We start from the raw sequence: 25,124 nt of genomic DNA, 5'->3' as shown, positions 1-25,124 counted from the left end.
TTTTTTTTTTTTTTTTTTTTTTTTTTTTTTTTTTAAATTTTTTATTTTTTCCAGAATACAGCAGCTGTTGACGAGATTTCTCTAAAGTCTAGGAATCACATCCACCACCCTTGCCATAGTATTGTTTTACTAAATTTGGAGGTGCTGCAAGGTTCAGTCATTTTTCTGAGAGATATTAATTTTCCTTAGCCTCAAGAAAAGGGTGATGATGAGAGATCCAAAAGACAACATGAATGTTTCTGGCTTATTATGGTTGTTGTGAATAACATGATTAATTACAGAAAGAAGGTAGGAGGAAAAAAAGGAACTGAATGAGTGTCATCTGTGTTGTATATTTAATAGTTTTCAGGAGTGTCCACATAAAAGGGCAAATGCAACCTTTCCTTACTACTGAGGGTGGGGTGACACAGATCTAGGTAGGTAAATGTCCCCATAAAATGAAATATATTATACATGTACGTCCTGCTCCACTAGACTTAACACTAATGGTGCACTGAAAGTCATTGCAGACAAACTGTTCAACCGACTAAGATGCCAAAAACATCTCTTTCCTTGTAGGCTTCCCTTTTCTAGACTTCAAGAGAGACAGCAATATAAACTTTCTAGTAGATTAACAGCTGGCTGACCTTAATGCTAGGACAGTAGTGCCCCAGTTAGTAGATATGCATTACACAATACTAATCTAGGTCTTGAACATCCCAGGATACTGTTCTAATCACTAGACAAGTGACCTTGAAATTGTCCACCACATCAGTAAAAAATGTTTGAGCATGTACCTCCAATATATGTATATTTGTTTTTAAATTATATACATGTACCACTGTACTAATATATTGTGTAAATTGTAAAACCTACACAAAAAATATAAATTTAAAAAGAATGAGATAAAGATTAAATATTTTTTGTAATATTTTTATTTATTAATGGTACAAAATGTTCTCTATTATTAGTAATACTAATATTTTTAACGAGAACAATGTGACTGAATCTGCTTCATTATGTTTAAAATTTTTAGTTAACACTTAATGAGACGGTGATTCAAAGATCTGCTTCTAAACTCATTTTACTTCAATACTTGGTTTTAATGCCTGTCATAGCTGGAAAAGATAGTTCACAAAGATATTTAGAACCAAATGGAAAAACAGCATCACTGGTGGTGCTTACTAAATCATGATACTAATATTTCAGCCTCATTTACGAATTAAACAAGGGATTTTGTTGACATTTGCCTAGGAAATTTCCATCTTCCCTTCTGTCAATCATTTGCTTTTGAAAACTAATGAGAAGATGTTGCATTTTTATTTTTAACAAAAAAACCCACTGAAATTCTGTTCGGAACATTTTTAAACAGGTTAGGAAATTCAGTGTACAGATACAAGAGTTTTTATAGTGAAATGCATGATTTTTGGCAACAAACTCATATAACAATGGAAACATTTCCAAACAACTCTCCTCAAAATGCTCTCCCCGGAGTGTGAGCTCCTTTTGAAAAGCAGTTGCTTTCCTACTCACTGTTAAACCGTCACCTTTATTTTGAAAGGACAGATTAAGTGTACTTATATTTTCTAAAAATATCTGCGAGGTAGCATACTACTGGCAGTGACTTTTGACCACAGAAAAGGTCAGCAAATTTGGAACATTTATCTTTTTGTAAAAGAAAAATGCTGAACTCACCTCTAAGTTCAACAACTCTTTTAAGTGCTTTGCCATGAGATAACAAGCAAACCTCTGTGCAGTCCAGAAGAATTTCATGGTCACTCTCCATCTCGTTACAAAGTATTGTAAAGAATTTTGTATTTAAAGGTCTTGTTTTTATGAAATTAAGCAAATTGATGACATCCTGTAGCACTTTGTGCACTTCTGGGTCCAACTTCCTGGCTGCAAGCTTGCCTGTGAATGATTCAGTGAGTAAATTTCAACTGTGGCACCAAGTCTGTAATCTTGCCCCAGAATCCTTCATTAATCCCATCAGAGAAATTGCTCCATTAATGGTTACACTTGCATGTTTTTTCCATAAAACACTGTTTTTATTAAAAACATTTACTGTTGAGATTATATCTCCTTTGGCACATCTTTCTTTTAGTGGCTCAAAGGAAAGCAGCTCTTCGTGTATTTTATTACTGAAAAAGAATCTAGCAGATACCACAAGCTGAGACATGGACATGTTAGAAACACCTGTACTTTCAGCCAACGCAGTATCAAACCTCCCACACTCTGCAATTTGTTCTAGTAATTGTTTCTTCAAATCTTCAGTAATTTTTTCTACACTTGTTCCAACTGTATTTGCTGACAAAGGAGTGGCATTTTAGAGTTCATGGCCATATTGTTTTCCATGTATTATTTCAGCTATTTTTACTGCAGAGGGAAGCACTAGTGTGTCCACAATAACATGTGCCTTTTTGACTTTCAATAAAAGAAAAAGAGGCTTCTGAAGATTTATCATTAAATTTACTGAAATTTTGTAAAATACTTGCATGACTTTAAACATTGCTGCTTAGATCTGATGAGACTGTCAGTGTTTCTACCTTGTAATGATGGAAGAGCTCATACTAGGACTAGGAGAAGTGTTTGCTCTGCCATTTTCCTGTTCATTTGTGTTGTCATTATTAGCCTTATTATGTTCAATCTGTGGCTTTTTTTCAGGAATCTTTTTAAGCCAATTGTCCATTTTGTGAGGGTCAGTTTAGTTAAAACTAGATATCCACATAACGAGGCATACACAAACTGCAGTACTTCACAATACACTGCAAGCAGGTGAACATGTGAGAGCACCACTGCCAACAACCCTGTGTTGTGGGGCACCCACCCTTCCACCAGGACACGTCGCCTACAGTTGGTTACATGGGACCCACTGACCTATGGATGGAGTGAGGGTGTCAGCATCAATATGTATATTAAATATTAGTGAAGCTTAATTTCTTTTTTTTTTTTTTTTTTTAGCCCCCCAAACAAACAAACAAACAAACAAACAAACAAACAACAAACTAGAAGTTCTAATACTCACAATTAATCATCTTGTGCACCTACTGGGCGTCCATTTTGAAGGACACTATACTAGACCTTACAAATTCAAATTTTCTCATTTCCAAATATTTCTTATATTTCTATAGCTCCTGGCAAAACATGGAAGCCAGTAAGAATGAGGAACTCAATAGGAACTGTTAAATAATTCCAAGCAAATGTCACCAAAAGATTGTCTTACAGCATGTTTATTTTCTTTTTGTAATTATTTTAATCATTTCCCTGATTAATCAAGCTCCTTCATTGGCATATTTCTCATATGTTGGTCTTTTCATACTCCTTATTGAAATAATATTCAGTTGTATCAACCAATCTGCAGTCTCTCTTACAAATACTCATGAGGCACATAATTAATGACAGATCTAAAAACCATTCTCAACTTATTACCAGTGACTATACATCTGATCTTTTGTGGCTTTAGGGTTTATTTTTTTGAGGAAAAATTGTTTTTTTTCCCTTGATTTCATATTACTTGTCCATAATGCATTTTCTTTTCAAATATCAGAACACACTATATTAAAAAGCCCAAATTATTTCAAATACTTGAAAAACACTGATGTTTTCCTTGTAGTTAGTATGTCTAACTTCTCTTTCTGAATTATGGTCTTCCATTAACTTTTCTCCTGACTGTTTACAGACTGTAGAAATTTAGCCATTATCTGACAGGCATCAACCACAAAACTTCATTTGCTGTTGTTCACAAAAGTATAGTTTTTAATATCCTCCACATGTTACTTTATTATTTAAAGCACACAACCAGGATAATTATATCTACACAGACCTCTGAACAGATGTCATGTGGGAATGTAATACTAGAATGGATCTCTTGAGGCAGTACTTCGATAATGCAGGTAAACACAGAATATATAATCTCATTCACAACTTTAAGATCAATTTTAAAGCCAATTAAGTGGGTTTTTTTTCCCCTATTACTCCTGCATGGAATGTTGTTTTCCAACCTACATCTCCTAACATTCAGAAAAGTTAATTTAGTTTCTGTCTTAAGTTTATTCCTGGACATTTTATAATAATTTGTTTCCATGTCAGTAGTAACTTCAGGCTTTAATAGCTCTCTTTACCTCCTCCTCTATCCTGATATATTTACAGAAAATTTTGTAACCTCCCTGTTTTTCTTTTTTTTTAAACATATTATTTTTAGCTCCTTCTCATAAGGCTTTCTATTCCTCTGTTTAACTTTGGAGTTTTCCTTGGTACAATTGACCATTTTCTAACATGGCTGTATATAGCTAACTTCAGGTTGTCACTCTTTGTAGAGTAGCAAAATCACTTCCCTTTCCACTGGAAACATCTCCATTCTGACAAATCCAAGAATCTCTTTTCCCTCCTGGCAGCTACATGTTTGCAGCATATAATCATCTTGCAATTGACTAAAGCTCCGAGGTCTTTTTCCTTATTTCCAGCTGATTATTCCTGAGTGGTAACTCAGAACATGACCTTTGTCCTTTGTGCACTTAAATTTCAATCCATTTTTATTACTGGTCTTCAAAGATATCCTATTCTTTCTTCACTACATTCTAATCCTCACCCAAATTGACAAGGCATCACAGCTTTGTCACCAACATATTTCATTATAATACTCCTATTTTTCCTCCCAAGGTTATCACTGAAAATTCTAAATAAAATAGATTTGTAGGACCAATCCTAAAGAAATTCCAGTAACTCCCAGGCCCGTACTTTATCTCTTAATAGCTAGGCTGTTGCCTTGTTGTTACCACGTTCTTGACTACCAGGAAGCTTTTCAGTTCTCTAATTTAACTTACAGTTTTTCTCATATTCCCTAGCTACTCCATAAGAGCTACTCACTCAGACCATCTTCATAGCACAAAACTATACTTACTGAAAATCAAAAGCCAGATGTTGATTTTAATTATCTTATTATTCCTTCATCCTCTTTCTCTAGGGATCAAGAGAACGACAGTGAAGTTTATCCAGAAATCCCCGTCTTTGTGCATTTAGTCAACCTCTTGGCATACTTGTCCTGACCTGCACCAGCTAAAACCAGGGGTACTATTTCTCCCAACAAATCTAACTCTCTTTTACCTCCAGGAATTTTTATTTTCTGGAAATACACTGTGCTAAAGGACTCCAAATTACACAGATCTGCTGATTATTAACACTGGTGTATGTTACAAGTCTCCCTACCAACCCCAAATGTTTTATAAAATCAAAATTCAAGTACTTTCTGCTACAACCTGGAGGGTGTGTGTGTGTCGTTTAAAACCATGTCTCTTGTTAGACTGATTCCTTATTCCGATTCCAAGAAATGTATTAAAGAATATCCAGGACCCCAACTCAACAGTCCAGGATAAGAAGCTCTAATTTGTACTTATTTTTACTGGCAAGTAAATCTTTTGATTATTGTTCATGTTCTTCTTCCCCCTCTTAAAGATAAATCTTTTAAGTTCTATCTTCTTCTTGTAAATATACTATATTCTATATAATCTGAAAATAGTACTGAGTTATCCTCAGTACTAATTACTGTTATCCATTTATTACAGTTCATGATGTTTCTGCTAGCAGGCAATCCTTTTCTTTGAGAGGTCTTGGCAAGAAACTTCCACTTTTGTGCACAGAGTTCTTGGTGATTTCTATCCATCCAGTAAGTATTTGCAGTCTTCAAATCACGGTCTTATGTTTGAAGACAGGTTTTACTTTCTGTGACTACTTCCTGCATAAAACCCCCTTTGATTCATTCCATGATTTAGCATTCTTTGTACTTTGAACTGCAGATTCTATTTCACTGGTTATTTCTTCTGTCAATTGAAGCTTAATGATGCTTTTCCTTTTCTCTTCATATTACCCTCCTTTGATTACCAGGCTACCTCATTACCCTCATGATAGCACTCAAAGACAAAACGCTTCCCAATACCTAGTTAGGCTCCTGTTCTTATCTCTCCTTGGATCACTTCAGTGTTGCATCACTAGCTAGCTTCATCCCTTTTCACAGTCTTAAAGGAGAAATTCCTACATGTTCCCCCAAGTGATTCCATCTGGTGTTCAACAACTCATTAATAGCCTTCACCTAGATGAGTTCTATCTTACTTAATCAGCAGTGATGAAAGCAGCAAGCCAGTAGTACACAGTCTCTGGAAGGTCCCTCCTACACTCATCGCACATCCACCAGCCTCTACAAATGGTGAGTGAATTCAAATAGATACCCACAACTTTCATATAAAAAACTTCTATTTAAAGTTTATACAACTATCAGATATTGATAACTGCCTCTCAAAGGAGAGAGGAATAATTTTTCTTTTAGGCCACATATTTCTTTATATTTTAAACTGTTATCCACCATCACCTCCTGACCTCTAATAATTCTTCATTATCTCTACTGCTTCCTCTTATATTGACTCAAAGGAGGAAGTAATATTGAGCAAGACTGAGTGAGAGAACAGAATTACTTTCTTTGAGGAAGCAATTGTTTATTCTGCTTTAACTGTTTCTGAAACTATGAAAGATAAAGATCTTTCATTAAATTCTAAAGATAATGGCATTCTGATTACTCATCATCACTTGCTAAAATAGTCTGATGCAGTTGCAAAGAACAAGGTCAAAATAACTATGCAACTATGCAACTCCTGTCTGATTACATGACTTCATATCGAGTATATGGGAAAGGGGAAAAGAGAATTACAGCCCCATAAGACTTCACTTCTACTCCCATGAGTAAATCTGTTTCTGAATTTTTTTCTAGTAAAACTGTATCTTATTTTGGAAAAGTGACATTACACTAAAATCAAAAGTAGGTACGCCATAGAAAATATGCAAAAGTCTATCAAAAAAGTTAAACCAGAAAAGATGAAATAACTAATAAATACCATAAGTGAAGAGGCAGTCAAATTTAAAACATTCAACTAATACTAGTATTGGAATCAAATCTGGCTCATTGAACAGACTCGGGTTTTACCCTGTCAGTCAAAACACGGCAATGCTGGTGGAAGGCTTTTAAGTAAGTGTTTCCAAAAGACCCATACAAAAATAGAATCTTATCAGGCTTCATGAGGGCAGTTCATGGCACTTGGATAGATGACATTCAAGCATACTCAGAAAAAAATCTGATGGTGATGTCTTGCCATCACCAATACCCCAACACTATACTTAAGGTGCTGGGCTTTTAGATGAGAGCTATGAAATCTTACATAGAACTTACTTTACTCCTTGTTTTGAAAGACAGTGGCATTGTTCAAATGACTGAGTTTGAACTTTCATAATCATATTCTGTTTAATGGCATGTTCTCTGCAGTGTCTTCTATACTCTTTCCTTTTTGCAGCATGTAATGATCTTTTAGTAGAATCATTAAGTTTCAATAAAGAGACAGCTAGATTTTCATAATAGCTTAATTCTACTGATTGCTTGGCTTGCACTGAAAATCCAAATAGCTCTTCAGTAGTCTGATTAGTGAGATTTAGAAATAAAATTGACAATTTACAATTTACAAATTTAAATTATTTCTTATCACACTGAGGACAAACACAGACAAGTATAGAGAATCTCTGCCCTTCCAAGACAACCTAATATACATTTGGAGGACAAAAAAGCACAGACACAGCTGTACAGCTCCCACATAAATGAGATTTTTGCTTAGCACCCAGTTTGTAGCGTGAAAAAAACCTGCCTTGACCCATATGTCTAATAAACAACCTCACCAGATTTTCCAACACATGGCCCGTAAAGCATGGGGTACCTCAAGCACAAGCTGAGGAAGCAGAAAGCACTACCTACCCTTGCATAATTTTCTAGAATCTTGGTTCCTTGGAATGAGATGAAGACTGTGAAATCCCTTTCATCCCACTTCTTCCCTAGTAAGCTCCACACTGCACATGATCTATTATTTGATTTTGTTGTGGTAGCCTAAAAGACCCAGCATCTCCTGGGAACACTATTTCTGCACCAAAATCCTTCTCAATATCTCTGGCAACAATTTGAGAGCCCAAGAAAATGAGGACAAAGGAAGACAGAAGCTTCTAGATAATCGACATCTTAACAATAACAAGGACTTGAAGGAGTATGTCACAGACCTACACTTTGAGCAAGAGGCCAGACTACAAAAAGACAGAGCAGGAATAGACACAGTTGATAAAGATAAGAGAAAGCTATGTGGCTTATAAGAAAAAAAAAAAAATAATTTAAGTTTCAGGATGAAATTCCAGGGCTTACACTTTTCACATTTTAACAACGTGAACATTTTGACTAAAATGTTTATGTAGTATTTCTTGATATTTAAAACTGTCTTCTACCAAATATTCTTGTAAGTGTAGTCTAGTTCTCGGTGAGAAGTTGGACCTGAAGTTACTTGATAGGCTCTAAAATTCACATCCACTCAACCTAGCTAAAAAATACAGCACGGATGAAATGTTTTCAATTTCAGTCCAACAAAGTTGACACTCATTAATTCAAATAAATTAATTGACCCCAAAACTTCTAAAATTAACTCCAAAATCACAGAAACATTTAGAGATGGCCTTTTAATGTTATGCAAAAAAAAATCTTATACTAAACTTTTTTTCTTTTTTCAAATCTCTCTAGATGAAATAGTGAGAGGTCTATACTGTGATGCTATCATTTCTGTAAAAATTACCTACTGAGATGAGGAAATATTAATTAATAATATATTAAGGTCTTCCCTTTCAAGGGCAAATCATAATGAAGGACAAATCATATGTTACTGAAAGCAGCTGGTATTCTCTATATTCCACCTATTTGACTTTTAATGTTCCATTAGTGTCACGTCATATGTTTTATTCTCATGGCATAAAGAATTTTGCAGAGGTGGATCAGCAAATTTGGATTACACATACAGTGGATAGCATTCACTGTTCAAATACTCTAACACTGCTCATCTACTGTTGGTGACTGTAAATCTAATGAATGATTCCAGAATAACTACTTTTTGTACACTGCTGAGCAGAGATTTTCCTAAGTTCTTAAAAAGAGGAGAGAAAAAAAATATTTGGTCTCTTTTTGTTTGTTTGTTTGTTTGTTTAACAATTGTACTTTTAGGCTTCTATGCCAGAACTGCATTTTGTGCTTCAGTTCTAGGTTCGAAAAATGGCAGACAGGAGATACATTTGTTTTTCCTTGTAAGGTCAGTAAAAAGAACATATATTAAGAATGTCTTTCTACTCCCCAGTTTTTCTTTATCTATATGTTAAAATTCCTGAGGATGTAGTGCTGCTCTCTGCCATTCTAGTTAATTAACTGCCATGTTTATTAATAATTAGTAATGCTTTCAGGTCTATGAAAGAATAAATCTCCACTGTGTAAAATGCTGTTCAAACACTAAGATACTTTCTCTGTGCTCCTAGTTTCATTTGACAAGATCTGCATTACAGATGGTGAAAATATTACATTCATGTCACCCACTAAAAGGTGCCTCCTGATGATGGTAAAATAAAGTGAATTACACTATAAAAATGCATTCTCACCTGCTTTCTTTTTCTCTGCTGCTTTCAACCTTAGGTCAGTCAACACCAAAAGATTCTGTGACCATTTGGGAATGAGGAGGAGGGAAAAGAACAACTCCCCAAAGCAAAATGAAAAGTACATAAAAAAAAGAAAACCCATAACTATCAACTTATGTGTGAGCCCAACAGTACAGTTCAGTGATGAATTACCTGTGACACGCTCTGAAATTAAAGTGCAACAGCAAGTCATAAAGAAACCTGTAGTTTGTAACAGTCATAATTATCTTGAGAAAAGGAACTAAACATTGGAGATTAATACGATTGTGAACCTTTTAATAAATACCTAAACACCATGTGTCAAAAACGGAGAGAAGAGAGTGGGTCAGGATCCAACTAAAGGTATCATGGAATTGCAGAGGCTTGAATCATAATTTGACCACTCATATTTTTTCCATTTAATTTTGAAATGCTTTGGGGTGGAGGAATAGAGGAGAGGAAGTGGGTTGGCTGAACAGCTTGACCTCCTTTGCCTTTTAGTGATCCAGTGCTGATTCTTAGAGCAGAGAATTCATGATAATAAATAATACTGTCAGACTGATGAAAAATGAAGATAAAAAAAACACCTCCAAGTGGTATTTTTATCTATATACCCTACTGCCTGAGTAGCTAAGGTTAATTTACTAAACTGCAACGGTATTAATGTTCTATATCTTATGGTAGTTTGAACAGTACAGAACTAAAGGAAGGTTAACCACTCTAACATATCAATTACAATTATTTGAAGGTAGAAAGCACATATTGTGGAGGAACAATTAGACTGCAAGTGATGGGTGCCAGTTAAATGCTACAGTCATTTAAAATGATAGAGTGGACTAAACACTTCCCTCCAGCTAACAAAGCATGAGCAGTGTCCAAAAACCAGTACCTTGGACATTCTGTAATTCAGGTAGCATTTTTAATAGGACAAAGAACTTTGGATATTAAGTTACAAATTTTAGCTAGTCTTTCACTTCAATATAAAAACAACTACAGGAAATTAATGTAAAATAAAATGTTCCAATGTGTCCAGGGATGATGGGAAAGGAACACACCCAACCAGACACATTGCTGTCAGCAGGTCAAGTCCTGAGCCTGCAAAAGGCCGTGATGCAAGACAGAGAAGGAACTTTTAATAAATCTGGTTGCTTTTCATACTCTCTCGGAGATTTCATGTGTTCACAAATATATACAAGCCTATGCATCTTTGTTCTTAAATGAAAGGCACTTCAGCACTCTCCCTAACATGCTACAGGAACCTCCTTCATAAATCATCCACAAAAACAGTCCCCCATTCCAAAGGGAAAATGCCCAATAGTGGTGTGATCAGGCAACAATTGATGAATATGACCTTTACCACCTCATCTGCATATATGGCAACCAGACCTCTATGGATTACCTTTGATTTCTACATTTCTTCATGTGCTAGCAGCTGCCTCAGGGGCAAGTTCTTCACTGCCTGACTATTTAGCAGACATGGGCTATATTTCCTGGCTTTACTGACCAATGCCTGCCCCTCCCTCCATCCCCACCCTGCTGACAGCTACAAAATGGAGAAGACATAAATATGTCCCTGGAAAGCTATACCACCTTGGGTAAAAAGTTGGCATGGAAAGAAATAGCTTCAAGCATTTCACTCTGTACTTATTCCAAAAATGGTGCCTACAATTCCAGTAGTCTTCCAGCAGGACACAACAGCAGATCAACACACTGCAAACAGCTACAGCCGCCTCCTAGCTCTCAGTGAAAGGCGTTTCAGCTAACAAGCTTTACTTATCTTTGCTATATACCTGAGGACCGAAATAGTGAGTTACCACAGCTAAGCGGATGAATGACAAGTCCCTACCTTGTCTCAGCCAGAGAAATATGAAAACCACCAAAAGTGGGATAAAATCAGAAAGCAGGCATGCTTAATTAAGTCTTCATTAATAGCCTTCTTGGGAACTACATATACCAAATATTCCCTTTTTTCTATTTTACCTTCATGAAACATTTTGAAGTCCTCACTGAAGAAACCTCCACTGGTCTCTATGACAGTTTTCCAGGAATCAGAATTTGCACAGCTCACATCTTTAAAACAGATAATATGGCACTGTCTACATTGTAAAGTCAATTCAGAAGAAATATTTATCTAGAAGGAATTCATGAGAGTACATGAAGTGTTAGTTTCTCTTCCAACTGAAAACTGTGGCATAACAGATGCTGCCTGTAGCTCACAGCAGCATCATCCATGCTCATGCTACACATTAGACATGGCCCATGAAGCACTCTAACCTCAAGGCAAAATAATTCCTAATACCAAATGCTCACACAAAGACAGTTCAGAGTTGTGAAAAATACTTCCCTCCAACCTCATTTTCCATCTTCATTTTGTCAAAAGTTATTAAAAGCAGCATTAATGTCATGGTTCAAAAACTATTGCTTACCTAAGAATAATTCCCTTCCTCTGCCACAATATTTGTAATTCTGACTCCACGAGGGAAAACATAAAGTTATTATTTATGATGTTAAGGAAGTTCTGCCTTAAAAAATGCTGACACCCTAAAACGTGCACAAATTTATCAGAACTTATTGCAAATAATATAGATAAACACTACCTGCAAAAATCCATATGGATGTAACCCTGTTTACTGAAACTTTAATATATGAGATGACTTGTTTATCCCAAGTTATCAGAAGATAACTTAGAAACTTCAGAAGACAGCTTGTAGTAAATGGGGACTAAACCAAACTACATCCAAATGATGGTAGATGAAAAACTGGGTTGGATATAACCCTGGGTAGAAATACTAAATAAATTTTAATTAGATTGGGCTTCTTGCAAAAACAGGCAGGGTAAATTTTAGAAGTTCCCTGTATAATCCCAACTGCTCCTATTAATGTTAAAAACAGCACAGCATTCAGTATTTCTGAAAATTCCCCACATTACAAGACTTTCCCACAAGAGCTTTTATAGATAAGCTTCTCTGTTCTAATTTGTTTATCATTTTAGGAGTACACACAGAATCCAAAGGATACACAGGCTTCAAAAGTACATACATTGAACAGATTGAGGTAATACAAGGGATAAAATACCACCCTCTGGAAATTTTATCCTTTGTTTGCCAACACTAGTGACAATGTTTAGAATGAGATACTCCTTATCAAACATATCTGATGACTGTGGTTAAGTAAGCAATGCTATTTTAAGTATTAAGAACAGAAAATCAGGTTTATATATGTTGCATTGTACATTTATTGGACCTAATTATACTTGGAATAGAAAAGCTGAGAAAACAGACATTCCAAGTATGACAAAGGCTGTATCTCTAATAGTAAATCAAATGGACCTCGGAAAACTCTAGGCATTGAAGCCAGCTGACATGGAAGAGACCTTGTTTAGTCCAGTAAAGACTCTTAGTCTCTACAATGTGACAGCTGGATACAAACTGGTTACTGAGACTTTCCAGCTTCAAAACCATGCCAGAGAATTGCCTGGAAGGAATACAGATGACACATGCCAAAGTCATGCCAGAGGACATTCAGTTTGCGGTCCAGCACCCAGGAAGACTCCTGGACACCTCTTCTGGTTTCTAGAGCAGCTGTAGCCTCAGAGACCATCAGAATCCTAAAAAATTACTGCAGAAGATCTGGTACAGATCAATGTTAAAACCAAAGTTACAGACTGGAAGAAGCAACCACAGGACAGAGTAAAAGTAATTGCAGGTCCCAAACAAAGGGCTTGGTGAAGCCTATGCCATTTACAGAAGGTCAGATAGTAGTCACAGTATTTCTTTCAGATACATGGTGTTACATTATAGTTAGCATAGTCACTGACTCAAAATCATACCACTAAAACTCACTATGCTGAACAAAATCAGAATATTATTGAATACAGCACACATTCCATAAAGTATAACTCAACACAATGGCTTTGACTTCAAAGATTCTAAATGAAATGATTCTTAAGTCATTAAAAAAACACAAAACAACTGAAAAAACCCTTTGTTTCATTAAAGTTGCCATAGTAATTCAAAAGCACAACACATGTTTATGAAGAACACAGCATTTTAGGGGAAGAATCTCTCCATTCAGAAATTCTATGCAATTTGATGTGATGGAACTAGAGTCTATGCAGGAAAACCTCCAAGAGTTACCTGTTCTGATTTCAAGTAAAGGTTGAAACTTAGGAATTCAGAAATGAGATGAAGGGAAGGAAGGTATAATTCATTCTGAACTGAATAAAAGATTTTATTTTTCATTTATTTTCTAATTTAATACAGGATATTATTTACCCTGTTTTATATAAAATGAAGCATATATGCTAGAAGAGAGAATATCTGTGTATCTTAGAAAGAGCTCACATGTAACCAAAAAAACCCTGAAACAAACACTCTAAGGTGTAATCTACCACATTAATCTCTGTGGATGCTACTTAACCTGCTGATTATGCTTTAGCATTCCTAAGAAAATAACAACATGAAATCTATCTAACAGTCTAGTGAAATACGTCTCTGGGATAAGACAGACATTGATCTGACTTTTCTCTAGAAGAGGAGACATTTAGACTCAAGTCTTCAAAATCTCAGATGGCTCTCTAATCAGTATCACACTGGTTAAAAGCCCCTCCTCCCATCACTGACCTAGTGTAGGTATACATATCCAGAGCCATGTTCCCAGATATTACCCTCAAGGAGAGACAGATATTTCCCTACAAGATGACAATTCTGAAGGTCAAAATTTAGGCTATACTCTTTAGTGTTTATTACTGTCTAGATGGACAGCTTCCCACACTAAATACTTCTGGGACTAGGACCTGGAGGACAATAAGTTGAGCATGCGCCAATGATGTGCCCTTGCAGCAAAGAGGGTCATAGATTTCTTGGACTGCCTTGACAGCAGACCTAGGCACTGGTGAGACACCACCACTGGTGAGGCACCATTGCAGGCTCCCAGTAAAAGAAAGACATGATATACTGGAGTGAGTCCTACAAAGAGGCTACAGAGATGATGAAAGGACCAGAGCATCTACCATACAAGGAGAGGTTGAGGCAGCTGGAACTCTTCAGCCTTGAGAAGAGAAGGCTCAGGTGGGTCTTAACAATGTGTGTAAATACCTGCTGACGGGAGTCAAGAGGGACCCAAACTCTACTCGGAGGTGTTCAGTGAAAGGACAAAAGAAAATATGCACAAACTGAAACACAGGAAATGGTGTTTAAACCTAATAAAAAACTTTTTTTTCTGTCCAGCTTGCCCAGTGTTCGTGGACTTTCCATCCTTGGAGACAAGGTCCAGGGCAAGCTGCTGTAGTTGGCTCTGGTCTAAGCAGGGAGATTGGACTAGACAGTCTCCCAAAGTGATTCCATGAAAGCTGTTATCAAGTATACAGTCTTTAAAAATATTTCTCCCTTCATTTTACCTTCAACAATGAAATACCACTAGAAGTGTGCTAAGAAATGTTGATCTGCTTGCAACAACTAATTAAAAACTTACAAATTTTTAAATTATACAAATTTATTAGAAAACCATGTTAGATTGCAAACTGTTTCAGCATTACTGTTTTAAAGAGTAATATAAAATAAACTGGGAGAAAGAGCTGCATTAATATCATGGCATCAAACTAGAAGCTGTGATCCTAGGAATGGAAGCACAACATGAACAAAGCTGTTCTCTACAAAGGCTGAATGCCATCTCTATTACTATATTGGGTAAACTCTGCTTCAAAAAAGTCAAAGTTGTTCATGTCCACAACTACTTCTTTATGAACACAGAGTGTAATTGAGTGAATACTTGCTTTTAAGAAGGACTTTTTTATGAGACTGTCTGTGAACTCAACCCTTAACAGAAAGTGACAAGAAGAAGTGAAAAGAAATTATCCAAATATCTGATCTGGGACTGAGTGGTTATCAGATATATAAGCTCATGAGCACAAGGAAAAGATAGGAGATACTTGACATTGTTGCTTATACTCTATTCTCACTGAAAGCCTAAAAATGCCATCTAAAAATCCTGAGCACCAAAAAAATATCCAGAAACAAACACAATATATGCTTTCACTAATATGATTAGTAGTAATATATTGCATTCATAGAGCAGTTTCAGACCTTGTGGTGTTACATTCTGTTTTCTTTTGAAGCACACAATGCATTGGATTGCTTTACTTACTAGCAGCAGTAGCAGGACAATATCAGGATTATCACAGGCAGAGGCTACATGCATCGATGTCCAGAAATCCTCATCCTGATGATTTACATTTACTCCTCTGTCAATTAGAATTTCTGCAGCAAATGCATTATCGTAGCGGGCACACTAGAAGAAAGAAGAGCAGATTAGCAATGTTGGTTTACTCAGTGTACAACTGAGTTTATTACATATGACTTTTGGTCCATTTAACATTTAAATTGAGCAGATGATGCACTGTAGTTAAACTGCTGTTTGTAGGGGACAACAGCTGACGAATAGAAATAGTTTTCTGGAGAATACAACTTGCATGTGCATGATTCACAGAATCCCTTATTCCCTGTGAAAAAGCACTGTATGAAATCTGCTGAAATGCAGCAAGATGAGGCTTGCTTTCTCTTCAATATTGTAATTTCAAATCAGTGCACCAGCACCAGTGCATGATGATCACATCATGAGTAGTGGCATCTCAGTATATGTACACCCACACGTACATATGTCCACACGTATGTGAACTTTTATGCAGTTCATAGCAATAATACATGCTTCTCCACAATCACTCCTATTTCCAATCCACTAACTACATTGATTCCTATTCAACTGTCTCTGACAGATAAATACTCTGCACACTAGGGGTGTGTTGAGGGCAGGGACAGGGCAGGGGTTTTACACATGTGCGTATTTCTATACTTTGTCTTGATGATGGAGGTCACTCATTTTGGCAGAGAACACAGAAGTGGCTTAGTCATTGTTTTGAGCTTACTCCTCTGTCACATCTGTGACTTTTTATGGATGTGCTTATGGATAATACTTTAAAACACGATCAAGGCACCTGAGTTAGGATCCTAACTCTGGACTAACATACAAACTCAGTAACTTTTTAATGAAGGATCCTCTTTCTTTCCCTATTGGAGAGAGGTTACAGGGAGACTCATTTTCTGTGTTAGATACTTAGATGCTTTCAATACAACCCTTAATATGCATGCTTCTTCCAATATTTGAAGCTATATAATATTTCCTTGTCCCAAAAAGCACACATATACACTTAGAGTACAGATATAGTGAGATTTGCAAATAGTTTGCAAGTGCAAGTTAAATAATTATGTTGTTATGTCTGTATCACATGTGGAACCGCACCATGGCATGTATTAATCTGGCATGGAAGCCAGTACACTGGAGGAAGGCGGGAAGAAGAAAAAGTGCTTAACTGGCTTCCACTGCAAAGTCAAGACATAGCTGAGATATTCAACTGAATGTAGGAGCTGCATATACTTAAATCATAAATATAGACAACTCAGAAAATGAAGATGAATCTCTATCAGGCTAAAAAGCAGTCCTGCTTTAAATGATTTCCAAACATACTAACCATTAAATTACAGAACACAAATTAAGTTCTGATGTATTTGCTTTAGCTTGTAACTTACCTGACAGCTCTAGAAACAGTTTTGTTTTCTTGCATCAGTATTATTCATTGTATCAGTAGTATAACTTACATTGAGCTATTCAATGTTCAAATATTAACAAATCAGAGACAGAACATAATCTCATACCAATCACAGTTTCAAGGCATTATTAAGCAAAAAAAAATCTAGAGAGCTTCTATACAAAACAAATGACAGATGTCACTGAACCATTTTGTGTATTAGTAATTGTCATGGTTTTGACCCCAGATGGCAATTAAGCACCACCCAGCTGCTCACTCATTCCCCCCTGGTGGGATGGGGGAGAGAATCGTAAAAGTGTGAGAACTCATGGGTTAATAATGGATATGGACCTTTTTGTGATTAGTTACTAATTTGAAAACAGCCTAGATTTGTAGCAGCAATTTAATTGCTGCTGCTCCTTGATTCTTGTTTAATGGATTTTGTGAAGCAATTGGGCAATCTCAGTCAAAGTTCCATGAGAAAACTGGCATGATATAGTAACTAGGACAGGTTGGGTGACTGCTGCATGAATTGATATGACAGTATGTGCTTCCCACTGAATGGGCAACTCAGGCAAGTACTCTTTTTTTTTTTTTACTTCTCTCATGGAGTCTAATGAGAGTTCAGCGAATACCTTTGAAACTCCCATGGCTTCCCTGAGATTCAGCCATATTGGGACACTCTCTACAGAGGTAACAACAGAAACTTTATGTAGTGTCACATTTGATTTTTTATAGAAATATATCACATTTCAGAAGTTAATAGAAATGGAAAAAGAAAAAGGAAATAGATCACAAATCAGGTTTTGAGTAAAATGTGAACACAAACACATTTTCCATTCATTCTGGAATAAAAACATTTACCCTACAACTGAAAAGAATAAACACTGATTAGGCTCCCCTTTGGAGAAAGCATCTTACATAGAACTATAGTGATAAAACTACTACTTAGAATGGATCTGAGTGGGCATAAAGTTGCATGTGTAAATTACTATTTTGAGTTCTTGCAGGAAAATAAACTTGGCTTACTTGTTTCCCTGTATCATGACTCTCCTCTCCTATCCATACTGCTCCCAAATCAGGATCAAATCCAAGTTTCACTGAAATCAGGTTTACCCCTATCTCAAATAGGACTAGCATTTTCCTGTAAATGAATTATGAGTACTTACAAGTAACTGACTAAATTGAGGCAGTAGGTTACACACATTTCTCTATTGCATATTTCTTACTGCAGGAAGCTTTCCCTTCTTTTGAAGCATATGTGTGCCTGTGAAGCAGCAGGCATCAGTGGAGAGATACTGATTATGACAGCAAATTGGGGTGTGATGTAGAAAATCAAGAAACCTAAAAAGGCACAGTTCAACTCCAGATTTTATCTGCACTTAAAACTGTGCACCAGCTGAACTAGACAAAGCAGCCTAAAATCCCTAAAGATGGATTTTTATTTCTTCTATTTGAAAATGCCAGTGCGACAGATGTCACATCAGCCACACTGAGGATAAGACTGTCTCCCAGGGCTTTCAGCACAGGATAAGATTTGGGATGCCTCAATTTTGGAAATCCCTAAGATAACACCTTGTATGGGCTGCATTTTTAAAGAGTGCTTGAGCACCTTTGCAGCGGGCAAATAGTTGGAGGACAGAAAAGAGAAATTAAATTTTCTCTGTTTCAAATCATTACTTCACCTTCCCCTTACCTAGGCCTCTAATTCCCAAAGTCCTTGGTAAGTAGCATGGCCATGGAAGATGGAAAACACAGATTAATTCCCCAAGGGAAACACTACATTCTGCAACAGCATGGTCACAGGTGTGCTAGAGTCCAGTAATGTTATAGGATTGTTTTTTTCATCAAGAAATCACTCTATTTTGTGTATACACTATGAGAAACAAACTAATGGTTCTAAAATTAAATACTCTGCCAGCAGACTTTTCACTAGATCTGTTACGCCCTTGTATTTGTGAAGTCACATTTATTCTAGCAGTAGTTTCTTTCTGCCTGCCCATCAGTCTTTCCTCCACATGCCCTTATATCTTGCTTCTCTTTTCATCATTGTATACAAACTGTTTTCCTTTTATCTTCTAGCTACTCAATTTAAATTGCTATGCAAATAATGACAAACCAAATGCAGATAATGTGTTAAATATCCACATATAGGAAACTGGTGCAAGAAAATATACACAAAATCAAAAGGAGAAATGTTACATCATGGTGTTTTTCATACAGGACCTGTGAATCTCTGAACCATATAATTCTATCTTCAGAATCAAGCAACATTTCCTTTGTTTTTTCTTACTGCACAGATAATTTATAAATAAAACATTTTATTCTACTTTGTTAGTTACCATTCCTAGGACATAATCTATCCTTTTGTAAGCAATTTGAAAACAACCATTTATTTCACATACATAGCTGGATGCAATCGTAACCACCATGGAGGGCAGTGTAGATAAAAAATTATTGCTAAGCCTTTCTTTTTTTTTTTTTTTTTTTTTTTTTTAATATGCCCAATCTGCTACTCAGTATCCCACCATATTTATCTACAGTTACTAACACTAATCTTCAATCACTCTTACCAGATGGAGCAACGAGCCTCCTGAGGAAACAAGCATATGAGGGTCAGCACCATCCTTCAATAGCCGTAGCACTGAAATACCAAAGAAAAGAGAAACATGAATTAATGTAGCAATATACCTAATTCTGAGCTGTTAATAGGCTGATTCTTCATCATCTTCATTAAGAGATTTAATAATATATGCAAACTTCTCAGATAACATTTGCAAAACTATCATGTCAGCATTTTCCATCTCATCTATTTTAACGGCTAAGCCTTGAAGCAAAGGACCTCTGAGAACGATATTAAATACAAACAGCATCAAGGACTTCTCAAGCGGACAGATGAGCATGTCAGTTTATTACATAGGAGAGGACAGGGGAGGGCTGGAGGAGAGACCTCATCTCAAGGTCAAAATCACCTGATTAGTTCATTTGGAAGCAAAATCACAGTGAACTGGTTTTATTTTACTTTGCAGAGTTCCCATGAGATCTGTTGGCTTTTTCAGTAACTAGTGTTCATAACTTAAATCACTTGAAATTAATCACCATACCAAAGCTAAATGATCTGCACTCAATTTAACCTTTCTAGTGCATTGTCAGATCACTGACACAGCATAATTCTTAAAATGGCATTTGGAGGCAAACTCCATTCCCAGTTACATGTAACAAACTCCTTTGAAATGAAAACAGGCTTATAAACACAAGCAAAACCCCAACCTTTCATATTGATGCTCACTCAAGTGTGAAAATTCAGCACTTTTTCCCCATGGTCTTTATTGCCTTTATAACCTTTTCACTTGGAATAAAAACATTGACTAACTCATGCTGCCAGTGTTCATTCCTGGAAGAATTGCACAATAACAATGCCAGACGTTATCAGGGAATCCACACTGGCATTGCAACCCTGTCTTCACTAAACTGATATGAAGAAACCTTTTAAAAGGCCTCCCTCCAGGAGAATAACTGCCAATAATGTTTCCTGTGTCAGAACACAGCTGGTTCTGCCTCCATCATCTGGAAATACTGGTTTTTAACTCTTATTTAAGCTTCCTGGACGGAGTTGTTCAAAGGTCTGCAAAGAAATTTTAAGTTCTGAGTACCCCAGAAATCTGTTTCACTGCAGTTATACAGGAGGGTAACAAATGTATCTCAAGGCTTTTCTAACTTCTGTGAATCTGTCAAGAGACTCATGTACACCATCTTCTCCTTACCCATGCATTATTTGTATATGTTTTCTTTCTCTCTAGAATATCTTGCAACTCCCATTTTCACTGTACATTTAAACTTCTTACAGCATTCAAATGTTCGGTTGACCTATCTGAAAGGGGTCTGTTTCTTTTCAAATATTGTCAATTTACACAAGCAAAGTTTTCTGAATGTGTTGAATGATTTTTGACCAGGTGCCCTTGAAAAATTCAGCCTAAGAAAGAAAATTTGGCTAAATGGTTGCAAGCCTGTAAAAAGTTAAAGACTTGGCATCATCATTACTAAATACTTCACACACAGTAAACACATGGGTATATGAAACAGACATTTATAATAGCTTTACAAATCCATTTAATCTTTTGCTCTTTTTTAAAGTTTGAAAATCAAACATCAGTCCAAATCATTATATAAATTCATACTTCATTAATAGCTCCATGATACCTATTTCTCCTCACCAAAGGTTTTGCTTTGTTTAATTTATATAACTGTAAAATACTTTTATGTTCTGGCAAATGCTTCTTTGAAAGCTAGCTACTACGAGAAGTCAGTTGTCCCCCACATGTCTGCCAAAAGTAGAAGTGGAACATTTAGTACCATGGAATAAATGAACTGTGTAACAACTGCCAAGCAAGATGAAAAACACTGAAGCAGAGTGGGAAGGTGAAGAAATATTTACAAATTTTCATAACCTTGGGAAAAATGGATGAACAACAAGAAGCAATTTCTTTCTTCTCTCAGATCCACAAATGCAATCCTAAAACACACAGTTTTCCTCATCCAGACAGAGGTCATTAAAAATAATGGTTCAGAACTTAACTCCTTCCTTCTTTTAATTGTTGACCACACATGGAGATGCTTCCTCTACCTCAGGTTTTATTGAATAAAGACCTAATTGTAAAACCTCCCTCCTTAAATAGGTGTGCAACTGCATCCTCCTTAAGAGAAATATTTGCAATGTTCCTGTGCCATGTCATTTCTTTAGCAGGCCAGAAAATACAAATTCCATATCACAGAAGATATCTTAAGGCTCCAAAAGTAATTTCATTCTGTCAATCCCATCAGGATTTCACCTGAACAAATTAACACTCCAAGTTCTTCCCCTTCCTTCACCCCTGCTTTTCAGGGAAAAAAAACTAAATTCCAACTACTTCAGTCTCTCAGACACTTGATACAGTGGTTTTATGTAGCACTCTTTCTTATGAACTCTGTGTGCAGGTTAAAAATTTGAACTATGGTTTGCTTCCCCCTGAAATGATAGTCTCATTTGCAAATATGGGAATTACGGCAGGTTGTCCTTAAAAATGTGATTTGCAGGAATTATTAAACTGCCATAATTCTGTTCTCAGAGTGGCTTTAACTGATGACATCAGTGAGAGTATATAATTATTCAAAAGTGCCATCTTTATGGTACATTCTCACAGACTGCACTGCTGTCAAAAGGGGGAAGATGTGTTATCCACTGCACGGCCCACTCTCCCCTTGTGCCATCTCTCCTTACCCAACTGCGCATTCAACTGGACCAGTTTTTCGATTGTTTGTTTGTTTTCTTTTTTCTCTCTCCTAGCAGGGTTAGTTTTTGGCCCCATCAATGTGGCCAACCACACAGCCCCATAAACACCAGCACAGAGGATAGAAATGCACACATCATCTGGAGGCAGAGCATGCATGCTGCGTTATGGTGGCAGAAGTCTTACACTGGCTATGGCTGATAATAAAGTAACATCCTCAGTTTGCGTTTCCACAAGATGGGATAAGCTGGTTAAGGAGTCAACTAAAAGGGTCTGTTCCATTCCCCATTTGTGAAAGGATGTTATTTATCTCTGGCTACTTCTTCATCCAGGAACTGACTCTAATGTCACAAAATGACCCCAGCAAAAATAAAATGCAGAATGTCGTTGAGATAAACTCAATTGTTAAGAGTCTTGGGAACACCAAACTGGCTTTTGGGTATATCCTTCTAAGAAAAGACAGAGGATGAAGACCTCTCTCTTTTGGCAGGAATGGGACACACAAGATGGTCAGAGGGTTATGAAACTGCATTTCTGAAAATATTCCACAAGAATTTCATCTGGAGCTTAAAATAGTAACCATGTGACAGAAAGAGCCTGTGGCTACAGAATGTGGGTACAGAATATACAGACTATTTATTGAGTTTTTTGTTTCTATCAAACCCACAAAGACTTGGTTCTTATAGAGAAGCTATGAAAAATTAAGTAATGCCTTTCCAGACCGACTTAGCAACACCTTGTCATTGAAACCAAAAAATGACAGACCATTTATAGATCTGAGATTGAAATTCGTAAGACTGAATGTTTTTGCCTTCTATTTCCCCCCCTCCCCCCAGAAGAAATGCAGACCAAGATTATAGCATAAAGAATTAATAATGAACTCTGATCTTAAAGTACAATACTAAATAACTATGACCACAAACAAATCATCAAATCACATACAAAAAAGATAGGGTAAGTGGATAAAAGCTCAGTAGTTATTTTCATTGCCTGGTTTATTCTTCCTCATTACTCCATGTGCCTTAATCAGTGCTTCAGGAAATTCATGACACAAAGACTATCAGGGCAAGATACGCAAACTCTCCTTTCAATTTGGCAAGAGTCTTTATTCTGAATCAAGATTACATGCTACTTTCATCTGCATATAAAGACAGGTAAAATATGTTTCTCTTTCCTTAAATTCATCCCCCTTGCAAAACACAATTAAAAATAAAGAAGCACGGAAGCAAAATCTCCCTCCCTACCATAATGCTCACTTAGACCATTCACTTAAGAGTTCAGTAATCAGTAAGAAAATCTTCACCTTATGATTATTTTTTCCACTACTCTAGTCACTGTTAGTAAGTTGGGATGAATTGCCCTAATGAGGAGAGAAAGTCATAACTATATTCCAGAAATGCTATATATCTCTTAATTAATGTATTTTTAGAGGAAGTTTCACAATACTTTCTTTCAAAACTTGTTTTATTTGTAATCTTCCATGAAAGAGAAATCTTCAAATAAAATGAGGAGACTAAAAACAGGAAGCTGACACTTGAAAAAAAAATGAGTAGAATTTTCAGTAAATCCTGAAGTCATTCCTTTGTGTGCATAAACAGGTCGATTCATTTTCTGATGTCTTAGATTTGACATGCAAAATTCTACTTAGAGTAGAATTTCACACCTAATTTCATATATAATAAAGGTGCTTTAGAAAACATAAATAACTAGTACTTATGCTCTGCTGTGTTGAACAGCATCTAGCTACTCTGGCATGTAGAACTATCTATGACTTTATATGCTGCAGACAAAAGGAGTACAGGTCTGAAGTGACATCAGAGCCTGGAAGATTAATTCAGAGGGCCCGGGGCTATCAATAACTCACCAGTGATCAGCTACTAATGGTAATGCAAAATTAGGAGCAGGGCAATGTTGCACTCACAGCAAACCCAGTTTTAGTAGTAACAGAAAAGACAAAAAAAAAAGTGTCTAACATATGTAGAACTTAACTGTTGGCCATCTGCTGTGCTGGATAGAGTACCAGTATATGTTTCTATTAATCGTTCCTCTGAGGAGTAGCAGCTAGCTAGTGTAAACTTTGTTCCTGCTAACATCTATTTTTGTTCTCTTTAGTTTAGCAGGAATAACTGTAGCTGGGAGGCTTTACTTGTTCATTATGTGCAAAAACATGACTTGCTGCAGAAGCCTAGCTACAACCATGCTGCTGCTGGAATGGATTACACCATTCTTCTGTTTCAGGCTGCATGTTTCTGCCACATGCCTTGCACTGGCACAAGGCAAAGATTAATTTTCAACTAAATCAACAATCTGGAAATGTGGCACTGGGTAACGGGTATGAACAGGGAGAATGGGGTAACCACCACTTTCACTATAGCTGTAAGCAGTTTGGACATAAACTGACCATGAAATTGAACCACTGGACAACCGAAGTGAAACTGAAAGAGAAATAGCAAACTTCCACCCCCTCCACTTCTACCAGTTAAGGAAGTGTCATATTTTGCCCTTTACTTCCTCTATAGTCAGACCCTTGCTCCACTGCTGGCATCTTGTAACTCTGTGTAGATGCACCACTTAAAAATCTTGCCACCTTCATGCCTCTTTAGTAGTCTTTTCCTATTCCTCAGTAACCACTCTGTACTTTCAACTTGTACCAAAGGTACTTATGAGGAATCTGTGATGCGGCTAAGCTGCGTATGAGAACAGATGAATGCCAGTCTTGGGTAAGTTATTCTTAATCAGAACAGCAAATGAAATCAAGCATGATGTAATAAAATTTTGTTAATGTAGTCCTC

General features: G+C 36.4%; 1 protein-coding gene across 1 annotated transcript in view; it reads right to left on the bottom strand.

Moving 5' to 3' along the window:
• MYO16 (myosin XVI) overlaps positions 1-25,124 on the bottom strand; it is a 313,979-nt gene that overhangs the window by 248,489 nt on the left and 40,366 nt on the right. Inside the window, exons 3-4 of the mRNA XM_026845772.1 lie at positions 19,639-19,709; positions 15,628-15,771 (exon numbers count right to left, since the gene is read on the bottom strand). Coding sequence (XP_026701573.1) covers positions 15,628-15,771; positions 19,639-19,709 — 215 coding nt within the window. The remainder of the gene's footprint in view (positions 1-15,627; positions 15,772-19,638; positions 19,710-25,124) is intronic.

This window comes from Athene cunicularia, assembly GCF_003259725.1.
Source record: "Athene cunicularia isolate RWA chromosome 1 unlocalized genomic scaffold, athCun1 chr1_part1, whole genome shotgun sequence".
Classification (NCBI taxonomy): domain Eukaryota; kingdom Metazoa; phylum Chordata; class Aves; order Strigiformes; family Strigidae; genus Athene; species Athene cunicularia.
The sequence above is the reverse complement of the archived record's forward strand: the minus strand, read 5'-3'. Positions and strand labels throughout refer to the sequence as shown.